This window comes from Zingiber officinale, chromosome 7A (assembly GCF_018446385.1).
Source record: "Zingiber officinale cultivar Zhangliang chromosome 7A, Zo_v1.1, whole genome shotgun sequence".
In the NCBI taxonomy this organism is placed as follows: Eukaryota; Viridiplantae; Streptophyta; class Magnoliopsida; order Zingiberales; family Zingiberaceae; genus Zingiber; species Zingiber officinale.
In genome coordinates, this window is record NC_055998.1 from 131,112,354 (window position 1) to 131,133,255 (window position 20,902).

General features: G+C 41.9%; 2 protein-coding genes and 1 long non-coding RNA gene across 8 annotated transcripts; 2 read left to right on the forward strand and 1 right to left on the reverse strand.

Annotated features, from left to right (window-relative positions):
• Window positions 1-1,153: 1,153 nt before the first annotated feature.
• LOC122002587 lies at window positions 1,154-8,687 on the reverse strand. 4 transcript variants are annotated; one of them, XR_006117681.1, is made up of 7 exons: window positions 8,547-8,687; window positions 8,227-8,381; window positions 8,023-8,136; window positions 2,611-4,342; window positions 1,873-2,086; window positions 1,627-1,798; window positions 1,154-1,408 (listed from the first exon to the last, which is right to left on the reverse strand). It is a non-coding gene; the product is annotated as an uncharacterized LOC122002587 (long non-coding RNA). The 4 variants fall into 4 exon arrangements; XR_006117680.1 differs by lacking the exon at window positions 1,154-1,408 and adding an exon at window positions 5,273-5,344 and having other exon boundaries at window positions 1,501-1,798; XR_006117679.1 differs by lacking the exon at window positions 1,154-1,408 and having other exon boundaries at window positions 1,501-1,798.
• LOC122002586 (protein IQ-domain 26-like) lies at window positions 3,658-5,169 on the forward strand. Of its 2 annotated transcripts, none has more exons than XM_042557806.1 (3): window positions 3,658-4,071; window positions 4,152-4,361; window positions 4,431-5,169. In XM_042557806.1, the coding sequence occupies exons 1-3, from the start codon at window positions 3,658-3,660 to the stop codon at window positions 4,941-4,943; spliced, it is 1,137 nt and encodes a 378-aa protein (XP_042413740.1). In that variant the 3' UTR covers window positions 4,944-5,169. The 2 variants fall into 2 exon arrangements, with proteins under 2 accessions (XP_042413740.1, XP_042413741.1); XM_042557807.1 differs by having other exon boundaries at window positions 4,434-5,169.
• On the forward strand, window positions 7,877-20,900 carry LOC122002585 (probable LRR receptor-like serine/threonine-protein kinase At1g05700). 2 transcript variants are annotated; one of them, XM_042557804.1, is made up of 13 exons: window positions 7,877-8,153; window positions 8,236-8,794; window positions 8,879-9,363; window positions 10,027-10,165; window positions 10,270-10,341; window positions 10,813-10,884; window positions 10,970-11,050; window positions 18,040-18,206; window positions 18,937-19,199; window positions 19,434-19,560; window positions 19,843-19,911; window positions 20,018-20,204; window positions 20,320-20,900. In XM_042557804.1, exons 1-13 carry the CDS (start codon window positions 8,003-8,005, stop codon window positions 20,699-20,701), a joined length of 2,754 nt encoding a protein of 917 aa, XP_042413738.1. In that variant the 5' UTR covers window positions 7,877-8,002; the 3' UTR covers window positions 20,702-20,900. The 2 variants fall into 2 exon arrangements, with proteins under 2 accessions (XP_042413738.1, XP_042413739.1); XM_042557805.1 differs by lacking the exon at window positions 10,970-11,050.
• Window positions 20,901-20,902: the final 2 nt, after the last annotated feature.

Sequence of the window (20,902 nt, forward strand, 5' to 3'; positions counted from 1 at the left end):
TCGGGACGTTCATACCATGGATAACAGCGGACAGATGCAGGTCAGGGAACCGACCCAGCGTGCAGGTCGGGACGTTCATACCATGGATAACAGCGGACAGATGCAGGTCAGGGAACCGACCCAGCGTGCAGGTCGGGACGTTCATACCATGGATAACAGCGGACAGATGCAGGTCAGGGAACCGACCCAGCGTGCAGGTCGGGACGTTCATACCATGGATAACAGCGGATAGATGCAGGTCAGGGAGCCGACCTAGCGTGCAGGTCGGGACGTTCATACCATGGATAACAGTGGACAGATGTAGGTTAGGGAACCGACCCAGCGTGCAGGTCAGGATGTTCATACCATGAATAACAATATGCGGGTCGGGAATTAGACCCAACGTGCAGGTCGGAACATACATGCCTTAGATAGCAATAAGTAGATGCGGATCGAGAATTGGACCCAACGTGTAGGTCGGAACATACATGTCTTGGATAGCAATAAACAGAGGCGGGTCGGGAATCAACAGGTCATCGGGATGTACATGCTTCGAATGACGCAGACAAAGGTGGGTCAGGAGGCCAGACACTACATGACAAATAGGCCTGCAAGGAATCGTAACCATCTGTCAAAGAACAATCATCGCATGTCAGGGAATATTCTAACAGTGGGGGGCTCATACTCCTCTTGGTTCCTCCGCTAGCCTATGAGAGAAAGCCACGTGTCGACCACCGCTAGACAGAGCCTGACATCCGACATTTCCTGACATTCGCCAGGTTCCAGAAGCTTCAGTTGCAGTATAAAAAGGGATGTTTTGTCCCTTACGCAGGTACGCTCACTCGTGATTTCTTACCAGTCTTTTACTTTTCGTGCTTTCTCTGTGATTTCTGGGGAAAAAGTACCTGACTTGAGCGTCGGAGGGCCTGACCCGGGAACCTTTTTCCTGGTTTCTGATCTCTAACGACCGGTGGACTCGTCTGAGTGTGTGCAGATCAATAGCGTCATCATCCTGAGCCTTTCTCTCCGCAAAACCACCCGTGCAAACCTGTCCATGAGGTACCTCGCTGATTCAGCATCTCAACGACTCTCCGTCAACTTTTAGCACAACAAGGCCCGTCTTCATCCGACTCAGCTTCCGGACGGGATCAATAATCATGACCATCTATGTTGAAGAAAGTCATGATTTGTTGATGCCTTTGATTATTTTCCATGGATATTTTCCAAGTCAATTTAACCCTTTTGTTTAACTATCAATGTGCATGGAAGAAGTTTTCACCACATCCACAACTAAATCAGTGCCCAGCTTGGTACCTAAGAACCACTGCACCGAAGCCACCACGGCTACAATCATCGAAAAGGAAAGCCGCGAAGCCTAAGGACACGGAAGGAAAGAGCTAGGCAAATCTCCTTTCAACATGACCCAACACTGCACAAAGACCATTACAACTTTTAATGATGAAGTCAGTTCAATGTTAATACACAACAAAGTGACAAGAGAGACATGGAATTAATGTCCTATGATATGAAAAGTCCTATCGAATATAATTCATCAAATGATCTACACAAATATCAAATTGCAGTAACACTAGTTCTTCTCTGAAACATTCAAACATCTTCCTAAAAAGTAGCTGAAACTGCCTTTACCTGCATATGTTCGATGAATTCAGTGCATTGAGCTGCCGCTTTCAGTTCAGTGAATCATTCATGTATGGACATCAGCTACCTGTTTGGCTTTTAATACGGCCAATAACTCTCAGTTCAGACAAATTGTCTCCACATACACATTGTGTTTCTGTGTAGTTACTGAGACCATAAGCTGCATTCAGTAATGCTTGCAGCTTTGTTAATCAGGCGAGCAAGAGGAAGAATGGTGAGGTGGATTTTATTTACCTGCACCATAGAGAACAGATCAAACTCTGCTTAATAGTTGAACTCCTCAATGAACCAGCTGTAGCTGCTGCTGCTGCTGCTGCACTCAGTGGCATGCATCAGTGGTTATTTGAAAGGGAGAGGAGGTTGATGATGAACTCAGCTCAGTCAGATGTGGATCAGGGTAGGTTGGAAGTGAGCTTCAGTGAGGAGTGTGCATTCCAAACAGATCATCCTGCATAATGCTCAGTCAGAAAAGTATTTAGTGAACTTATAAGACTGATATTGGACATTAAAACAAACGTTGTTATGTGTTTCACTGATTGCTATTGAGTTTAACTATTGTTCTCTGCATACAATTTGCATGAAGATTGTCTAAGATTAACCATAATAACGATAGCAATCCATTCAAACAACTTAACATGTTACTAAATTCTGAAGAGATGCAGTTAACTTAATATGTTTCTATTTTTTGAAATAACACCACAGTCTTTAGTCTTTGAATGTAATAATATGGGAGAGATAAAATAAACAATAAATATATAGAAATTTAAAAATTAGATGCGCGAATTCTATAATTGTAGGCGGGTATCAATTACTAATAATTTTGACAAGAATGGTTAAAAATGTCCTTTGACTATTTTTTTTTTTTTAATCAGAGTAATTGATGACCTGATTTAATTTTTTAAAAAAGGAAAAAAGACTCTGGGTCAATGAATGGTAACACGTGGAGGTGGCAGGTGAGTAGAAAAAACTCACAGCTCGCACGTGCCCGGGCCTAATTTCAAGCTGCCATCGCTGCATGCGCCACTAAATGCCCTCGGCGTTTGGCGTGCGACGAGATAATTAGGTAGCGCGAGATGCTCGCGCACGCAATTTAAGGCCACGGCAGCCCACGCCAGATGACGTCATGCCCGCCTCGGAAAGCCCTCCCTTCCACCCACCGCGCTTCCTCCGCTGCCTCGATCGAATAAACGGTTCCATTATTAGGTTAATCCACTCCGATTTATCCAATTATTACCACAATCTAAAACCACATCTCCAAGATTCGAGCCGCCGCCTTAGATCCGGAATCAGCCAATGGCAGAGAAGCCCGCGCCGGCCCCCACCGCGGCGTCGTCATCACATGTCGCCGTTCCTAGCCATTTTATATGCCGTGCCTGGAGATCAAAGCCGCCGTCTTTCCTCTTCCGTCTCGCTCTCGGCTCTCCTCCTCCGCCTCCTCCCCGGTGTGCCAAAGAATCGAGCAGCGAGGAAGAGGAGCTGAGGAGGGGTGGTCGCACTCGGACTGCACTCTGCCACATCCGACATTGCTGTAAGCATTGAGCTCGGTTTCATTACTACCTGTCGCTTATCTCTGGCATTGCCTGCGGAAAGATCCGAACTTTTTCGTTCTTTGAGGGATTTCTTCACACTTGCACTGTTCGGGCGCTGTGCTCTGTAGAGCGTCGAGTCAAAGATGAAGGCTTCCGCCGCGAGGAAGGAGCAACCTACAGGTGGCAGAGGCAGACGAGGGAATTAATTTTGCTTGTATTTTTCCTCCTTTCACTGCGGCAAAAAACCTCCCCGCTCTGTCGTTTGTGACGATAAATCTGAGTTGGTGGCGAATATTGGGAGACACGAGACGATCACTGTAAGAGGAGTGCCTCTTTCTGCTGTCGAAGTGGAGCAATCAAATATTTACCTCTTTCTTCCATTATTTTCTTGATTTTTTTCTGACCCTCTCTTATAATTGTAGTAGGCCTTCAGATCAGGTGTTGTGGTTTGTTTTGTAGCTTTTGATAATTAAGCTGGAGCTCCGGCGCCATGGGCCGAGCGACGAGGTGGCTGAGGAGTGTTCTTTGGGGGAAGAAGGAAGCGAAGGCGGCAGGAAAAGACAATGCCAGCATCAGCGGCTACGAAGCCAAGGAGAGGAATAGGTGGAGCTTCGGCATCGCCAACTCCAAGCTGCGCCAAGACGAGAGCATGGGGCACCAGAGTCCCCTGTCGGCGACGGACGTGGCGTGGCTGAGGTCCTTCTACGACGAGAACGAGGAAGACGGGAAGCACGCAATCGCGGTGGCCGTCGCCACTGCGGCCGCGGCCAATGCGGCTGTGTCTGCTGCGCAGGCGGCAATGTGGCGGCTGCAGAGCCTGGGGAAGGAGACGAGGGCGGTGCTGCAGGGGAGCTACGCGTGGTGGGCCGCCGTCAAGATCCAGACCGCCTTCAGGCGCCACTTGGTGAGACCAAACTAAACAACGACACTGTAGCCTCCATCCAATTTCCTCTGCTTAAATTAATGGCTAATGATGTGACGCAGGCAAAGAAAGCTCTCCGGGCACTCAAAGCCCTGGTGAAGTTGCAGGCGCTCGTTCGAGGCTACCTCGTGAGGAAGCAAGCAGCCGTCGCCCTCCGCAGACTGCAAGCTCTCATGAGAGCTCAGTCTCATGCATGGCCTCAACAAGCTCCTCTTACACTTCCCCAAAGGAGTCCAAGACTCACCACAGAATTCTGCCACAGAAAATCCTTTGTAAGAGTGCTGTTAATTGAATTCATATACACAATTGTGGATTCATCTCATTCTCATTATGTTTTTTAGCAGGAAAGAATTAACACAAGGTGTAAGCAGACAGGAACAGAACAGAGATCTGGTTTCGATATGAGCCCAAAGATTGTGGAGATGGATACATACCAGCTCAAGTCCAAATCATTCAGGAGAGCAACTCCCAACTACAATGTATTTGAGGAGCCTATGATTCCAGTTTCCTCTCCACTTCCACACAAGGTTCCACCTATCGTCTGCTATCGGCACCCTGACAAATCACCCTTCTCTCAGAACAGTCATAGTCACCGGCCAACAACTCCGAGCCGTTCGAGCTGCCCGGGCTACATGGCGAAAACGTCGTCTTTTGCTGCCAAAGTAAGAACTCAGAGTGTGCCGAAGCAGCGGGCGGAGAAGGGCAGCCCGAGGAAGAAAGTTGTTGTGAAGGAGGTGGAGTACAATACTAGTGAGTCAGGCAGTTTGAAACATAGAATGCAAGGGAGAGATGTGAGGACTGCTACGGCAGTGAGGGAAGTGGCAAGGGATTACTACTTGGATAGCATGTGGTGATTGTAGTAGTAGATTGAAACTAGAACAATGTGAGCGTTGTAGGAGAGGTTCTCTTAGGAATTGTAAGAATGGTTAATTCAGGCCATAGAGAATCTCTAATTTCTGTAAGAGAGCGAAGGAATGTGTAGATTCTCCTTGTCTGATTTTCAATCTGTATGCAACTGTATTTTTCTTTAGCTTATTTCATCAGAAACTCAATTGGCATGCTATGATTTCATCCACTATTCAAGTTGAAGAAAAATACAGTTGCAAAGCTTTAGGTAGAAACTATGGGGAAGAGAAAGATTGGAGATTTAATAGAGTTATCATGTGTTCAGATAAAAACTTACCCTATAATCTGTTGAGCTTTTTATAAAGTTTGTACTTTAACACTTGAGCTTGTAGTGAATGCATTCTACAATCTGTGAGCATGAACGTTTGCAGTGTTAACAATTGTCATGAATGGGCATAAGATACGCCAAACACAAAAATCCAAAATGCATAAACTAATATATTGTGCAAGGTCAGAGGCTAGACTTTGCACAAGCCTGCCTTCTGACCTACTGATATAGAAACCCAAATGCTAAGCCATGTGATTTCATAGAAGATGGATTATATAATTGCTGACCTACTTATATCAGAGACTAGACCTAGATTCAGGGCTAAGTCAAAGGAGTTCATGTGTATTTGACCAACTACGTCTTCTTACTCACCAAGTGAATTAGCAGCATGGGGAAAACAAACTCGAACAAGCTAAGGTAAAAGCAATCAGTTACTGATTTATTCCACTAAACAGCAAACTCATCAGACAGTTCAGTGGTAGAAGTGACTAAATAGAGAAACGTGATTCTGATTTTATGTTTGGATTTAGTAATAATAGTATGGATTAGAGCTGCTTTCATACTCTTAACAGATTCAAGTAGATATAGCACAATTATGTAGAAGGTATTATTCAATATAACTTTGTGGTATCAATCTACCCAAAGTTCATTTTGTGCTATTGCATAATGTATTCTGGAAAGCAAAGGTACAAGATTTACTCTACTCATTGCTTCTTAAAATAAATAAAAAAGCAAAATGTTCTAAAAGGAGACTGAAGTTATCACATGAACAGTAAATTAGCAGAAACTGAAGAATCTTAAGTGCTTAGAAGAAGAGATCATATGCTGTAAAAACCTACCTGCCTTTACTTAATACCAAACATGCCTGCACCACCTGATCCCAAGCATCTTCGTGATGTGAAATGCCACCTCACGTGAGTGTGACAACTCTTATCACATTGATTGTATGAGCAATGGTCATGAGGATGTTTTAGTGTCAGTAAACCTCACTGTCCCACTATGGTATAAGGGAGTCATGTTATATGAGGCATCAAGGAGTAGCATAGTTATGAGCTCATCTAAAAAGTAATGTTCAGGCAATAAGAGATAAATTTAATACTATTTCCTCTCCTTTTTCCTCAAATCTTATCCAATTAAAGCAGGATAGCAAAGTCATCTTTACTTGAGGGTACCACAGGGACTTCCAATTGAATGAACTCACACCTTTGTGCCACAATGTAGTGTTATAATGCCCCCTACTATAGAGGCCTTATGCATGAGACATTGTGCATATCACCTTCTTGCATATACCCTTCTTTACAACAGCTTTCTTTTTTTCTGTGGTTCGAAATAGTTTGCTTACTGAGAGCAATTGTCAACATTTCTATTTTCCATAGATAAATTTAACACAAATTTCTGTAGATAATGAAGCGGCCATTAACACCAAGATCAATCTGACAGTAATTAGATTTAGATGGTTAGAAAGAGGTACTTCATAGGATTTCCTACGGATGATCAATAATTCTTCAACCTTCCTGCATGCAAAGAAAACTGAGGTATTTCATAGGAAAGATAGTGTTGTTAAACTTCATCTAGTCCCATTTCATCTAAGAAAACTGAGTACAGGAACTTGTGAGTTTCTTAAACATTGATTTGTTCAATTTGACAAATGTAACATTTCGTTCTGAGGTTTTACAATTTCTAGAGTTGGAAGGTTTGCCATGAAGATATTTGAATTGGAGTCTTGCCTTTGGCCTTTTGAGAACATCTGTATCTTTCTATTTAGCAAGCCTTCTATGTGCTCTATAGGTCTCTCAAACACTAAAGATGAATGGTTCAAAGGAGGTACTCTTTTGTTCCTCCTGTATAAGGCCTTTCCTACTTGTAACAGCCTGGCGGTTCACATTTTATAAGCCAAGATATCCTAAAGTCAGGACAACTTGTGCAGTCTCCCCCTCGCTTGATTTATTTTTTCCAAACTTTAAAGGAGGAATCGAGAGGAATTCTCTTGGTATTTTAATTAAAACTAAGCAGAAAATGTACCTTTTCCACAAGGAATTCGTGAATGCCAATTTGCTACCAATATTTAACAAATCGACTGACAAGGCCACTGGGTACTCATTCATGCATAGTTGGACAGGAAGATTTGAACAGAAAAACATCTTGTTGAACCTAAATGGGTCAGGTATGTACTATTTACTCAGGTACTATATCAAAAACCAATTACTAATAACGCCATTGAAGTCCTGCAAGAGACTTCTCAAAGATGAAGAAGACAAGGCGAGTATGATTTTGAATGCACAAGCATTTCAGACACAGGTGGTTCATCGACGCTCTTTTTCTTTGAATGAAATTAGCAACATGACAATGAAATTGGGCTTTGCTTTCTCCCTTGACAACAGCGGGAAAGCTTAAAATTGCAGTGGTTCATGAGGCTGATCCAGATGTGAAACCACCATCAGATTGCAACTGTGTGGGCAGAACTTAGGGTCCGTTTACTGTGTAGCATCAAAGTGAAAGCAGAAACATTTCTTATGCATTTTCAGCTACAACTTGTGATTTCTTCAATCCTAGCGCAGGCATCACAAAGTCATTAGTGGATGATCACAACTACCTAAAAGATTCTCGTCCTTTGTTTGGTCAACTTGCCCGTTAGCAAGTCAAGGTCAACGACTCCAGTATGCTGTCGCGCATGGATTAAAAAAATTGCCTTCTAGTCCACATAAGAGTTTTGGCATTCACAAAGTTTCTTTTCAAGTAATGAAGTCGAGCATCATCACCTTGAAGGAGAAGAAGAGGGCGACCACGTCCGTGGCGACGCTGCCGTCAAAAATGACTGCGGAATGGTGCTCACTCCTCCTCAGCTTCGCCGCCATTGCCGTCGCTCGTGTTCACTGCCAGTCATCGGAAGGTAAGTACCAAATGTATCGACATCGCATCGACTCTCAAAAATATGAACTTGAAGAAGGGGAAGTACAAAAAACCTTTTTTAGGGTTTATAAGCATCGACTGCGGGATCGAAGATGGATCTAGTTACGACGACCCGATCACCAACCTCAACTACGTCTCCGACAGCCCCTATATTGACACCGGCATAAACGCGAACGTCTCGGCGGCGTACGCCACCAGCGCCATGGAGCTGCAAGAGAGAAGATTCCTCAACGTGAGAAGCTTCCCCAACAACAACCGCAACTGCTACGACATCACCGGGGTCGCGATGGGATCGAAATACTTGCTGCGGGCGACGTTCATGTACGGGAACTACGACGGGCGGAACAGCCGGTCGATCGTGTTCGATCTCTACCTGGGGGTGAATCTGTGGAAGACGATCAACGTGACGGATCCTGCGGCGACGATCCGGACGGAGGCTTTGGCGGTGGCGCTGGGGGAGTCGTTCTCGGTGTGCCTGCTGAACACGGGGAAGGGGACGCCGTTCGTGTCGGGGATGGACGTGAGGCCGCTTAAGGATGGCGTCTACCCGGGGCTAAACGCGACCCTCAGCGCGGTGGTCCACAATAGGCTTAACATGGGACCCACCAGCGGGGCCATCAGGTAAATTAACTGCAATTTTGTTACCAATATCGAAATTAATGAGCTTCGCCTATTTACCGTCGCCCTCGCCGTTGCCGCCGTTAGGTATCCCGATGACAAATATGACCGCATATGGGAAACCTACAGCTCCCCCCAATGGACCGAGATATCAACCGATAGCACCGTCAATAACCTCTCCGTTGACGGTTTCGAGCCGCCGACCGCCGTGATGCAGACGGCGGTGACCCCGGAGAACTCTCTCACACTGAATTTCACCTTGGAGTTGGATCCCGGCGATCTCAGCGAGATCGTGGTGGCCGTCTTGTACTTCTCCGAGTTCCTGACCCTCACCGGCAACATGTCGAGGCGGTTCTACATTTACTTCAACGGTGCTCGCTGGTTCCAAAAGCCTTTCGTCCCGGAATATCTCTTGAGTGACTCTGTCTACGGCATTGTTTCGCAGACAGGATATTGGCAGTATAACATAACGCTCCAAGCGCTGAGCAATTCCACCCTTCCGCCCATCCTCAATGCAATGGAAATCATGGCCGCAATGGACAGCTCGAATGAGGCAACAGATGGTGGAGATGGTACGCTTTCCCTTTTTTTTTCTCGTGGCTTCGATAATTCAATTGTAATCACTAACATTGTTTTGGAGCATAAAGTTATGTTCTTTGATTGCGATACCCTCAGATTGTTCGATATATTGCTCCTGACAGAGTTGAAATTGTTTAATCGTGAGGGTCTCTTCGAATTCTGGAAATTGCACTTATTTCTCTTAGAACTAGTTGTGACTTGTGGTGCCTCACTATCTTTTTAATCTGATGACATAGCTAATTGACACTCCTTGACCGATTTTAAGTAATGTTGTGGTGCATTTACACTCGAGTTGTATTCTGTTTGAAGGAAATATGAATTGTAAGATTGATTAGATAAAAATCTAACTTAATGCAGTGAGAATCGGATAAGCCATGAACTGTTAACATCCATAAGTGTTTTAAGTTTATAATGCTGGTTAAGCTAAGTTGTGCTCTATTTTCATATTTGACAACTTTTGTCATTACGTTCATACTGTTTTAGTTAAATGTGTATAGACACAGGTGTGCTAGAACAGCTCATACACCTAGAAAATTTGGGACTTAACTTTTTTGTAGTTGTTGTTGTTGCATGCCAGAATAAGTCTCTCTCTCTCTCTCTCTCTCTCTGCTGTAAGAGTGCCAAATTTTATTTTTCTTTTAATTTGTTTTCTCCAGTTGATGCCATAAGTGGAATAAAAGAATCATATCAGGTCAAGAGAAATTGGAGGGGAGATCCTTGTTCTCCAAAAGACTTTGCTTGGGATGGAATAAACTGTACCTTTAGCCTCTCTGAGCCTCCAAGGATCACAAGAATGTATATTTTCTTTAATTGAATTCAATTAAAGTAAACTAACATTTTTTTCATCAATTGCAATAGGTAACAGTATAAGTGTTCTGGCTATGTTAAATATTCTGCAGAAATTTGTCCTCGAGTGGATTGAATGGTACAATAAGTACTGCATTTGCTACCCTTGCTGCAATCCAGTACTTGTAAGTGCTTTTGATTCCATTTTTATTAAATTCTCTTCTCTCTTTTATAGTCAAACAGCTAGCAAACTGTGCCATCAATCCTATTTTCTTATCTAGATACCATTCTTATCACCCAAATGCCATATGTTTGTGCATTTGCAAGCAATATATGTGTATGAATCTGCAGTATGTTACATGTGAAGAAAGGAGTAGTGAAAATTTGTCATTCATGAATTTCAAACTTATGTAGTGTTCATGGTTACAAATAAACTATGTCATTAGAATTATAAATCACATCAAGGCAACTAGAACAAAAACTCATGCGGTGAAGGTCAACATATTTCATGTCCCCTCACAATTTGTAGCTGCAATATTAGTGCTTTGGATTTTAATTCTTTTGCACTTCAGCCATCCAGGCAGGGGACTAGGGTTTATTATGTATAGGCATTTTCTTCTACCTTGGATAAAGAATTTTTTCAAAACATTTTTCAGGGATTTGTCATACAACAATATAACAGGGACAATACCCGGTTTTCTAGCACGCTTATCTTCCCTCAAAATCCTGTGAGCACTTTCCTTAATATTTCTTTTATCATTAAATTTGTGAATGCATAAATTTTTTTTGTCATCCTCTGTCTTTTTTTTGTAGTGATTTGACTAATAACAATTTAACTGGATCCATTCCTTCTGCTCTTCTGACAGAAGCACAAAATGGATTGCTCACTTTGAGGTTTGCTTATCTATATAACATCATATCTTTCTTTGTTAAAATTTTTTATTATCATAATGACAAACGTTAGCATTATTCATCGTCCCATCAAACAGAGCAAGGATGAACATTATTACATTAAGAAGAATGCAATTAATATATTTTAAGCATTTCTGCTTTTGACAAATTAGAGATTTAAACTTGAAATAATGTTTATTGCAAGTATATGCTTACTGTAAGAATTCTACAAAGCCATAATGGTATATATTCCAGTCTAAAAATCTCACCATGATAATGCGGTGGCAGAAATCCATCCTGGCATAAAGAGCGATGATGTCGAGACCTTCTCCTAGATTTCTTCCCTTCCTATAGCGCCATTCTTGCAGAGAGTAACAAACATCAAAGAGTTCACCAAGAGTTACTCCGGCAAGACCACTCCGATGTCTAAGTTAGTATAGAGGTTTGATAGCAACAGAAAGAAGGTCGAAGAATCCATCGGATAAGGAAGAAGACCTCATTAATGCCCCTTTAATACCTCATTAAAGGATGTTGTTTATAACATTGTATACTGGGAGTTCGGGAGGTCCAAGGGTCGGTAGGCAGCAAGTCGAGAAGTTGAAGAGTCGGCAACTCAAGAGATCGGACCAGCTTGGAAGATCGAACCGGCTCAGGGAGCTAGCTCAGAAGGTTGGATATTGCCACATAACCCCATGTTGACCAAGTCCTGGAGGATGCCACCCTGACTCCCTGTTGATCGGGTCAAGGGCCTTCCACGTGGACCTTTACTTATCATCCGCATCATAAGCATCCCCTTCAAGTCTACTTGAATGAGGGTGTAGGCCGACTGATTGGACAAGTATTTTGCTCAACTGCCAAAATGGTCCATGTGGCCGAGTACCTAAAGGTAGAGCTAATGTGATGATAATTAATCCAAGTTTATCGAGGTTTAGGAGAGAGACCAATCCATGACTGAGTCCTAGTCGGGGAATAAGTGGCGTTCCACCCCGAACAAAGGAAATGCTCAATTCACGACTATGTGTCGGGAGAGTATAATAAGTTACTCCCGAGTACCGTTGGAGATGGAGAGAGAATATCTCGATCCACGACTATGTCCGAGTCAGGAGAGAATAATAAACTCGATCTCACGACTCCCAAGTAACTACGGAGTCGGAGAGAGAATAACTCGATATCCATGACTATGTCCGAGTTATGAGAGAATAATAGGCTCTATCTCACAACTCCCGAGTACCGGTGGAGTCGGAGAGAGAATAGTTCGATCCACGATTATATTCGAGTCACGAGAGAATAATAAACTCGATCTCACAACTCATGAGTACCGGTGGAGTCGAAGAAAGAATAGCTTGATTCATGACTATGTCCAAGTTGGGAGAGAATAATAAGCTTGATCTCATGACTCTCGAGTACAGGTGGAGTCGAAGAGAAAATAGCTCAATCCGCGACTATGGCCAAGTCGAGAGAGAATAATAAACTCGATCTCATGACTCCCGAGTACCGATAGAGTCACAGAGAGAATAATTCGATTCGCGACTCCGAGTCGAGAGAGAATAAATCGATCCGCGACTCTATACGAGTAGGAAGAGAAATCCGGCTAAGCATCATGTTCGATCCATGACTCCCGAATGTTCGTGGAGTTGGGGAGAGGATTACTGACATCATGCTTTAGGGGAGGCTTGCCTACATGATAAGAGCTCGATCCCGACTATGTTCAAGTCGGGAGAGGTTGAACCCTGAAAAGGACATTGGAGATATGATATATGCTCGACCTTTATACGAAGGGGAGGTTGATATCATAGCATGAATCTCGACCCCGATCCACGACTCCCGAATGTTTGCAGAGTTGGGGAGAGGCTTAGCGACATCATGCTCTAGAAGAGGCTTATCGACATAATAAGAGCTCGATCTCGACTATGTCCGAGTCGAGAGAAGTTGAGCCCTAAAAAGGACATTGGAGATATGATATACGCTCGACCCTTGTACGAAGGGAAGGTTGATATCACAGCCTGAATCTTGACCCGACTATTTTCGAGTCAGGGGAGTTTGGACCCTGAAAAAGACTTTGGCAATACGATATGCACTTGACCCTTGTACGAAGGGGAGGTTGATATCGCAGTCTGGATCTCGACTCGACTATGTTCAAGTCGGGAAAGTTTCGGCTCCAAAAAAGACATTGGCGGTATGATATGCGTTCGACCTATGTACGAAGGGGAGATTGATATCGCAGCCTAAATCTCAATCCCGACTATGTCCGAATCGGGGGAGTTTGGGCCCTGAAAAGGACATTGGTGGTACGATATGCATTCGACCCTTATACGAAGGGGAGGTTGATATCACAGTCTGGATCTCGACCCCGACTATGTCTGAGTTGGGGGAGTTTAGGCCTTGAAAAGGATATTTTGAGGTGATGGAGATCGTTGGTCCAAGACCAAGAGCAATAGTCGGCGACCACGATGAAGTACCTTCAAGTAAAGCTGCGAGGATGAGCTACAATTTATATTCAAAATATAATAAAAATACTAAATGCACTCGAACCTGTGAAATTTTAAGGTGACCCCACCACTATCCAAGAGATAATAATAGACTTAATCTCACGACTCCCGAGTACCCGTGGAGTCGAAGGGAGAATGATAAGAAACCTTTGCAAGACTGAAGGCATTTAGGGGTATGAGATTAGAAGATAGTGTCAAGACATTAAGCAATGTCAAGAAGCCCATATATTGTGATTCCTTTCTTGTAGCAAGACGCTTTAGTCCTTTTCATCAAGGGGTGCAACTATTAGAATGATCCTTTACTAAAAAACCTAGTAGATGCAACAGGAGCGCCTTTGCATCTAAATTTTTTGTGTTTCTACCAAGACTCTTGAAGAATTCCTTTAAACAGTGTACAAATGTCTGATTGGTTGGAAAACATACAAATCCAATAGAGCATGCCCAAATATGGAGGATGGATGTCCATGTCTAAGTAATCATGAAGATTGACATAAAGGTCCTGCATACACATGTCAGAAGCACCAACAAACAATACTTCCAAATTGGAAATGTTAGGAAGAGCTTTAAATACTAGAATATTTAATAATGAGAAAAATCTTGAGCAAGTAAATACATCACAAATATGAGTCAAAAACATTACGAAGCATAAGAGAATGACCCTTGACGATGTCAACGGCGTTGGTGTATGCAGATGCATTAAAAACCATTGATGATGTGAGGTTCGATGTGACGCCAAAAGGAATGGAACGACCGAACAAGTTACGGCGACAACCCACACATGCCATCTAGCTTCCTTCCCGTTACCTAAGGCATCCTTAATGATATTGAAAGGTTGTAAGAAAAGCGCTACCTTTCAATTTGCACAGGTGTTCCTTTTACCTTAGAGGAATTTCGTAAGGGAGCAATAGAGGGCGCCGACCCCTTGCCTTCTCCTCTTTGTTGAGGCAGTAGATCTTGGTCACTTGAGATCGTTAACCATGACCAATCCTACAGTGGTGGTTGGGGCTTGGGCTATTCTTGAACAACCATGAAGGATATGACCGTTACGGCAACATCCCAACAGTCACAGAGAAGGAAACACCTCCAACAATCGCCACAGTCATTGAGAAAGGGGGCAACGGTTATGACAACGGAGAGAGGGGGTAGATCAGCGTCCTGTCACAGATCTCCCAGAAGAATTGATCACCGTGACTGCTGTTGGGATCTATTGCGAAAAACAACATATATACGCAACAGAAAAAGGATCCCTCTAAAGATCCAAGCGAATGCAGAGTACGCATTTTGTTCAGATTGTTACCTTTGGTGCGTGAATGGAACAATCTTGGCAACATTGATGCTTCGACAGATCTCAGCGCGATTAGAATGTCCGCACCTCTACCGTATCCACACGAGCAAGTTCCTCGGTTCTTCTCCAAGAACTTCGGAATTGAAGAGCTCTCTTCACACACAAAAATGGAAGAGAAAAGAACGGAGAGACACAAACTCTTCCTCATCTTGCTAGAGATGATGTATATAGTGGCAATCCAAGAGACAACCATACCTCTTCACCTTTTTGCCTCTTTATGGCTATTTAATGTGGCATTAAGAGAAGAGAAAACACTAACTCTTCATCGTATCCGATGAACTCTTCATCTTCTCCGAGGACTCTTCATCTTCTTTGATGACTATTAGTGTTTATCTTAGTGGGCTCTTGATTAGGTTGAGCCATAATAAGGTCCGAAACCAATTTCAGAATTAAGGCTCAAACCTATACAATTTTAGTCAAACTAAAATAAATCAATCTCTAAGTCAACATGCTCTTATGTGTGACTCAATAGGTTCTCGTAACGTTGACAATGTTTCTAAAACTATTTTAAATACACAAGCAATGAGCGACATCTAGCAATGCATCATTATTACCCAAGTGACGAAAATGTCAAGATCCAACCTAACTTGTCTGTGTCTATTATCTTGTATAACTCAATCCTTCTATCCTTGATATCTAGATTGATGCATGAGGCATGAACTGTGTCATCCTCTAATGAATCTTTATGTTTCTTGATCTCCAAGTAGACTCACTTAACCAAATGAGCTCAATATCTCATATTGACTTATTTGAGTATGACCGTACATTTTAGTAGCCCTACTTAATCAAGGGGCTCACATATATCACTTCCATCATATGGAAGGAATAGATCTCATCTTTATCACTCACATCCCTCCGCAAAACTTATTACATACCAGTGATCGACTTTATAATCCATCCTGTTGTAGGTGGCGTTTGTCAATACCAAAGTACACAACTCCTATATAGGGAACCGTACTTCAGGTCTAAGAACTATTTATACTAATAGTCACTATGAGAATGTTTATAACACTGATATAACGATCCATGAAATATTCTTATGGCGGGTCAAGTCAGTACATATTCTCTAATATGTATCCATGTGTCAATTTGATATCTTATATCCATGACTTGTGAGATCAAGTCATCAGTTGACCTATATGTTAGTCTCAATGTATTAATATTGTCCTTGTATATTAATGTTTGACTATGAATGGTTAAGAGTAGTATTTTATATATATCTACAACCTCCCGCTATCAATTCAAGAACCTACTACCCTAGTATATTATTATACTTATTCAATTGGCACAGATCTGAAGTAAATATAATAACCATAAACATTGTCTTTTACTAATCAAATATGATACAATAGGTCTCTTGTCAATCATCTCATAATTGACTCTTAGGGTTGATACTAACAACCGCATGAGGTGGAGACAATGATGAAGTGGATGGCTATAGTTGTACTTTATTACCATCTTCAACACTTGTGGTTGTGGCCTATAGTGGTAATCGCAACGGCTTGACTCCTGATGCCGCTATCATTTTTCCGTAAAGCCTCAATTTAAATAATATCTAAGTATTATAAAGTACTCAAAAGGAAATTTAAGGTTTAGAATTTTGGCTTTTCTCTGTGAATTCTATGTAAATTTGATTTCAACGTCTTGACTTGTTTTAATCTTTTTTCTTGAGATGAAATGTTTTGTCGGAGATCTCTTTTTTCTGTTTCCAACGTCTTCAGATGTCAAAAAGTCTTTGCTCATTTTCCCACAAAAGATGTTTCAATTGAGAGGTTTAGGAAAATCGTCGGAGTAGTTACTGAATGTCTTTCGCTCATGTTCCCACATACGGTGTCAATTTGTTCCGATTTGAAAATCTCACCACGATGACGTCGCTGCGGAGATCCATCCCGACATAAATAATGATGACGTCGAGGCCTTCTCCTAGATTTCTTCCCTTCCCGTAGCACCATGATTTTTTACGGAGAGTAACGAACATCGAATGGTTCGCCAGGAGTTGCCTCGACAAGACCACTCCGATGCCTAAGTTAGCATGGAGGTTTGATAGCAGCAGAAAAAAGGTCGAAGAATCCATCACATAGTTAGAGAAATCCCCCCTTATGTAGGAAGAAGAACTCAGTAATGCCTCTCTAATACCTCATTAAAGGATGTCGTTTGTAACCACTGTATGCCAAAAGCTCGGGAAGTTTGGAGGTTGATAGTCGACAAGTCGGCAAGTCAGGAAGTCGAAGAGTCGGCAACTCGAGAGATCGGACCGGCTCAGAAGATCATACCTGCTTGGAAGGTCAGACCGACTCAGAAGGTTGAATACTACCACATAACTTCCATGTTGACCAAGTCCTGGAGGATGCCACCCAGACTCCATGTTGACTGAGTCAAGGGCCCACCACGTGGACCTTTACCATCCATATCACATGGACCATTTTGGCAGTTGAGCAGAATACTTGTCCAGTCAGTCAACCTACACCCTCCTTTGACTAGATTTGAAGGGGATGCTTGTGATGCGGATGGTAACTAAGGGTCCACATGGTGGGCCCTTGACCCAATCAACAGGGAGTCGAAGTGGCATCCTCTAGAACTTGGTCAACATGGGGGTTATGTGGCAATATCCGACCTTTCGAGCCGGTCCGATCTTCCGAGCTGATCTGATCTCTCAAGTTGCCGACTCTTCAACTTGCCGACTACCAACCTCCCGAGCTCCCAACATACAGCGGTTACAAACGACATTCTTTAATGAGGTCTTCTTCTTCCCTACATAAGGGGGAATTTCTCTAACTATGCGATGGATTTTTCGACTTTCTTTCCGCTGCTATCAAACTTCCATGCTAACTTAGGCATCGAATTGGTCTAGCTGGGGTAACTCCCGGCAAACCCTTTGATATTTGTTACTCTCCCCAGGAAATTGTGGCGCTACGGGCAGGAAGAAATATAGGAGAAGGTCTCAACTTCATCATCCTTTATGCCGCGATGGATTCCTACCGCCAAGTCATCATGGTGAGATTTTCATACCGGAACAATATAAATCTCCTAGGAAACTGAATTCTGCATTGATTTGTTTGATACTACCTTCTTTTTTCAAATTTAGCTCAAGTTTTACCTTTCTGTGCCTTAAATGAATTGTGTTCTTAGTTCACTGATTAGAATATAAATGAATGTAGACTTGAAGGAAATCCTTATCTTTGTACCGATGAAAGTTCATGTCAGCTAACACCAGCATCAACAAAGAAGAAAATAACAGCACCAGTCATCGTGATTCTTGGTGTACTTCCTCTGCTGCTAGTAGTTTTGGTGGTATTCCTTGTCTGGAGATACAGAACTAACAAGGGTAAGCATTTCTAAAATTAAATTCTCGCAATCCTGTCATTACTAGGTTAAGTTTGGGATTTTTCTCAAGAGCTTTTGGAGGCCAAAGCACTTTGGAAGTTAAATATAAGTGTTTAATAAACTAATGTCCGAAGTGATTTTGCTCAAAGCATTTTCTTCCCAGAGACATTTTTATAAGGCTGAGTGGGGGAGTTCTTTCTAAAGCTGTTTTCCTTAAGCAATTTTCAAATACTCCTAAAAATCAATATAAAAGTTAGATAACTAATACAATATTTCAGTGTTTAAATCAATATTTTGTTAACATAAAATAAAAATTCTAATTTTTTGCTTACCAAAAAAAGTGAACATTTTAAAATATGTTTTTAGTAAATTAAAATGTCATTTTATTAAAATTATTCTTTATATGTTATGAATTATTAACATATGACATTAGTAATTATTTGTTGACATATAATTGTACTAAGAACATTATAATATATACGCTCTAAGATAATAGTTATACATAAAATATTATATTTCCTGTCAATGAGATGTAAAGATATGATTATTTTTAAAGTTAACTACTTTTAACAATGCACTTTACCACAAACTACTTTGTCAATGCACTTTTGAAAATGCAAATGCATTGCCAAGTTCTTCCTTAATTTAAGGTGCACAATTTATCAAAAAAAAAAAAAATATTCCTCCTAATCAATTCATCTTGTGTGGTTTGATGATATCATACTTGAAAGGATATGGAAGAGCTAGCCATGTAAGCCAGCAAAACCAACCTATCTTCAACCGAATACAAAAGCACCAAGACAGCCCGCTGCAATTTGAGAATCGACAATTCACGTATTTGGAGTTGAAGAATATAACAGATAATTTCAAGAGAGTCCTTGGTAAAGGAGGATTTGGGACTGTCTACTATGGGTGTTTAGAAGATGGTATTGAAGTTGCAGTGAAGATGAGATCTCCTTCAACATCTCAGGAACCTAAGGAATTTCTTTATGAGGTAACAGAACCTTATGCTTTTCTCATATTAGCTCTATTAGAGGTTTCAAAACACAAGACCATCAATGAGAATAAAAATGGCTGTTCTCATATATCTACCCAAACTTTGAAATTCTCTTGTGCCCTCAACTTTTCTTGTACTTTTGATAGCAGAGAATGCTACCACTTTTGTGTTTGTTCTGCATCAACATTATGTCGTGACATGTTTTCAGTCTTTTTCCTACTGTTTTGTTAGGCCCAGTTTCTGATGAGGGTTCACCACAAAAACTTAGTTTCTATGCTTGGGTTCTGCAAGGATGGAGACTATATGGGACTTGTGTATGACTATATGGCCCAAGGATCTGTAGAAAATCATTTAAGAGGTTTGAAACTATTTGTTTTTCTTGAATATGCTCACGGTAGCACATACCAATTAGACTGTAGGAAACTTACCGGTCAGTCACTACTAATTCATGAATTGTCATTTACATGAAAATGTTGTGATAAAGTGAATAACCATACTGGATTATTGTTTACTTATTTTATTTCCTGTCGAACAAATTCAAAGTTAAGCACTTTCTTTTACTTAAAAATTGGATTTTTCTTAAAGGTAGATATAGACTGTAGGTGATTTTACTTAAAGTCACTTTCATAATGAACTGCAGGAAGAAGACAGAATGCGACAAGTTTAAGTTGGCGGCAGCGTCTCCAAATTGCACTTGAATCTGCTCAAGGTATAGTTCTAGGCTAGCACAGCAAATCTGCTTGCTCGCCAAGTTTGTTGGTCGGATCAATTTATTGCCGTCTTTTTCATAGGTTTTAACTTCTAGTGATGTTTAGGACTGGATTATTTACACAAGTCATGCAAACCATCGATCATTCACAGAGATGTCAAGACAGCCAATATACTTCTGAGTGAGACGTTTGAGGCAAAGATAGCTGATTTTGGAATATCAAAGACTTTAAGTGAGACAAACACTCATGTATCAACCATAATAATAGGGACAAAAGGATACTTGGATCCAGAGTACTAGACCTCTCATTCTCTTGTTTTCTCCTGACAAACAGATGCATTTAAGAAAATATAATAGGTGTTTGTTTTCTTTTTGCTTAATATCGCGCCTTCTTATTAAATCACGCAGGTACCATATTACCGGCCAACTCAGTAGAAAAAGTGACGTGTACAGCTTTGGAGTGGTCATTTTGGAGCTGATCACAGGGAAACCTGCAATCATAACCAGCGAAGATAATGTACACATCTCGCATTGGATCCAACAAAGGCTTTCCCAAGGAAGCATAGAGGATGTTGTCGACGCAAGGATGCACGGGGAGTACAGTGCGAATTCTGTCTGGAAATGCATTACTACTGCACTAGCATGCCTGACAGTATTGCCCTATCAGAGGCCAACCATGGCGAATGTGGTTTCACAGCTGAAGAGGAGCTTGGAGTTAGAGAACCTTCACTCTCAGAACAGGCGCACTGTCACAAGCGGTGAGACTGTATTCACATCGAGCTTGAAGTAGAGCTCTAGTCAGTGAGACTTCTCAATGCCTCAATTCTTCATTATACTTTTGAAGATTGTAGGATTGGTAAAGCAGTTGTTCAGCTTGAAGTCTAGAGTCAATTTGTTCAAAACGTTATTTTCCCCCTCTTTTTCAAGGGAAAAGAGATACAATGTAAGAAAATGAGACACAATCAAGTCAAAGCCAACCCATTTGCTTGCA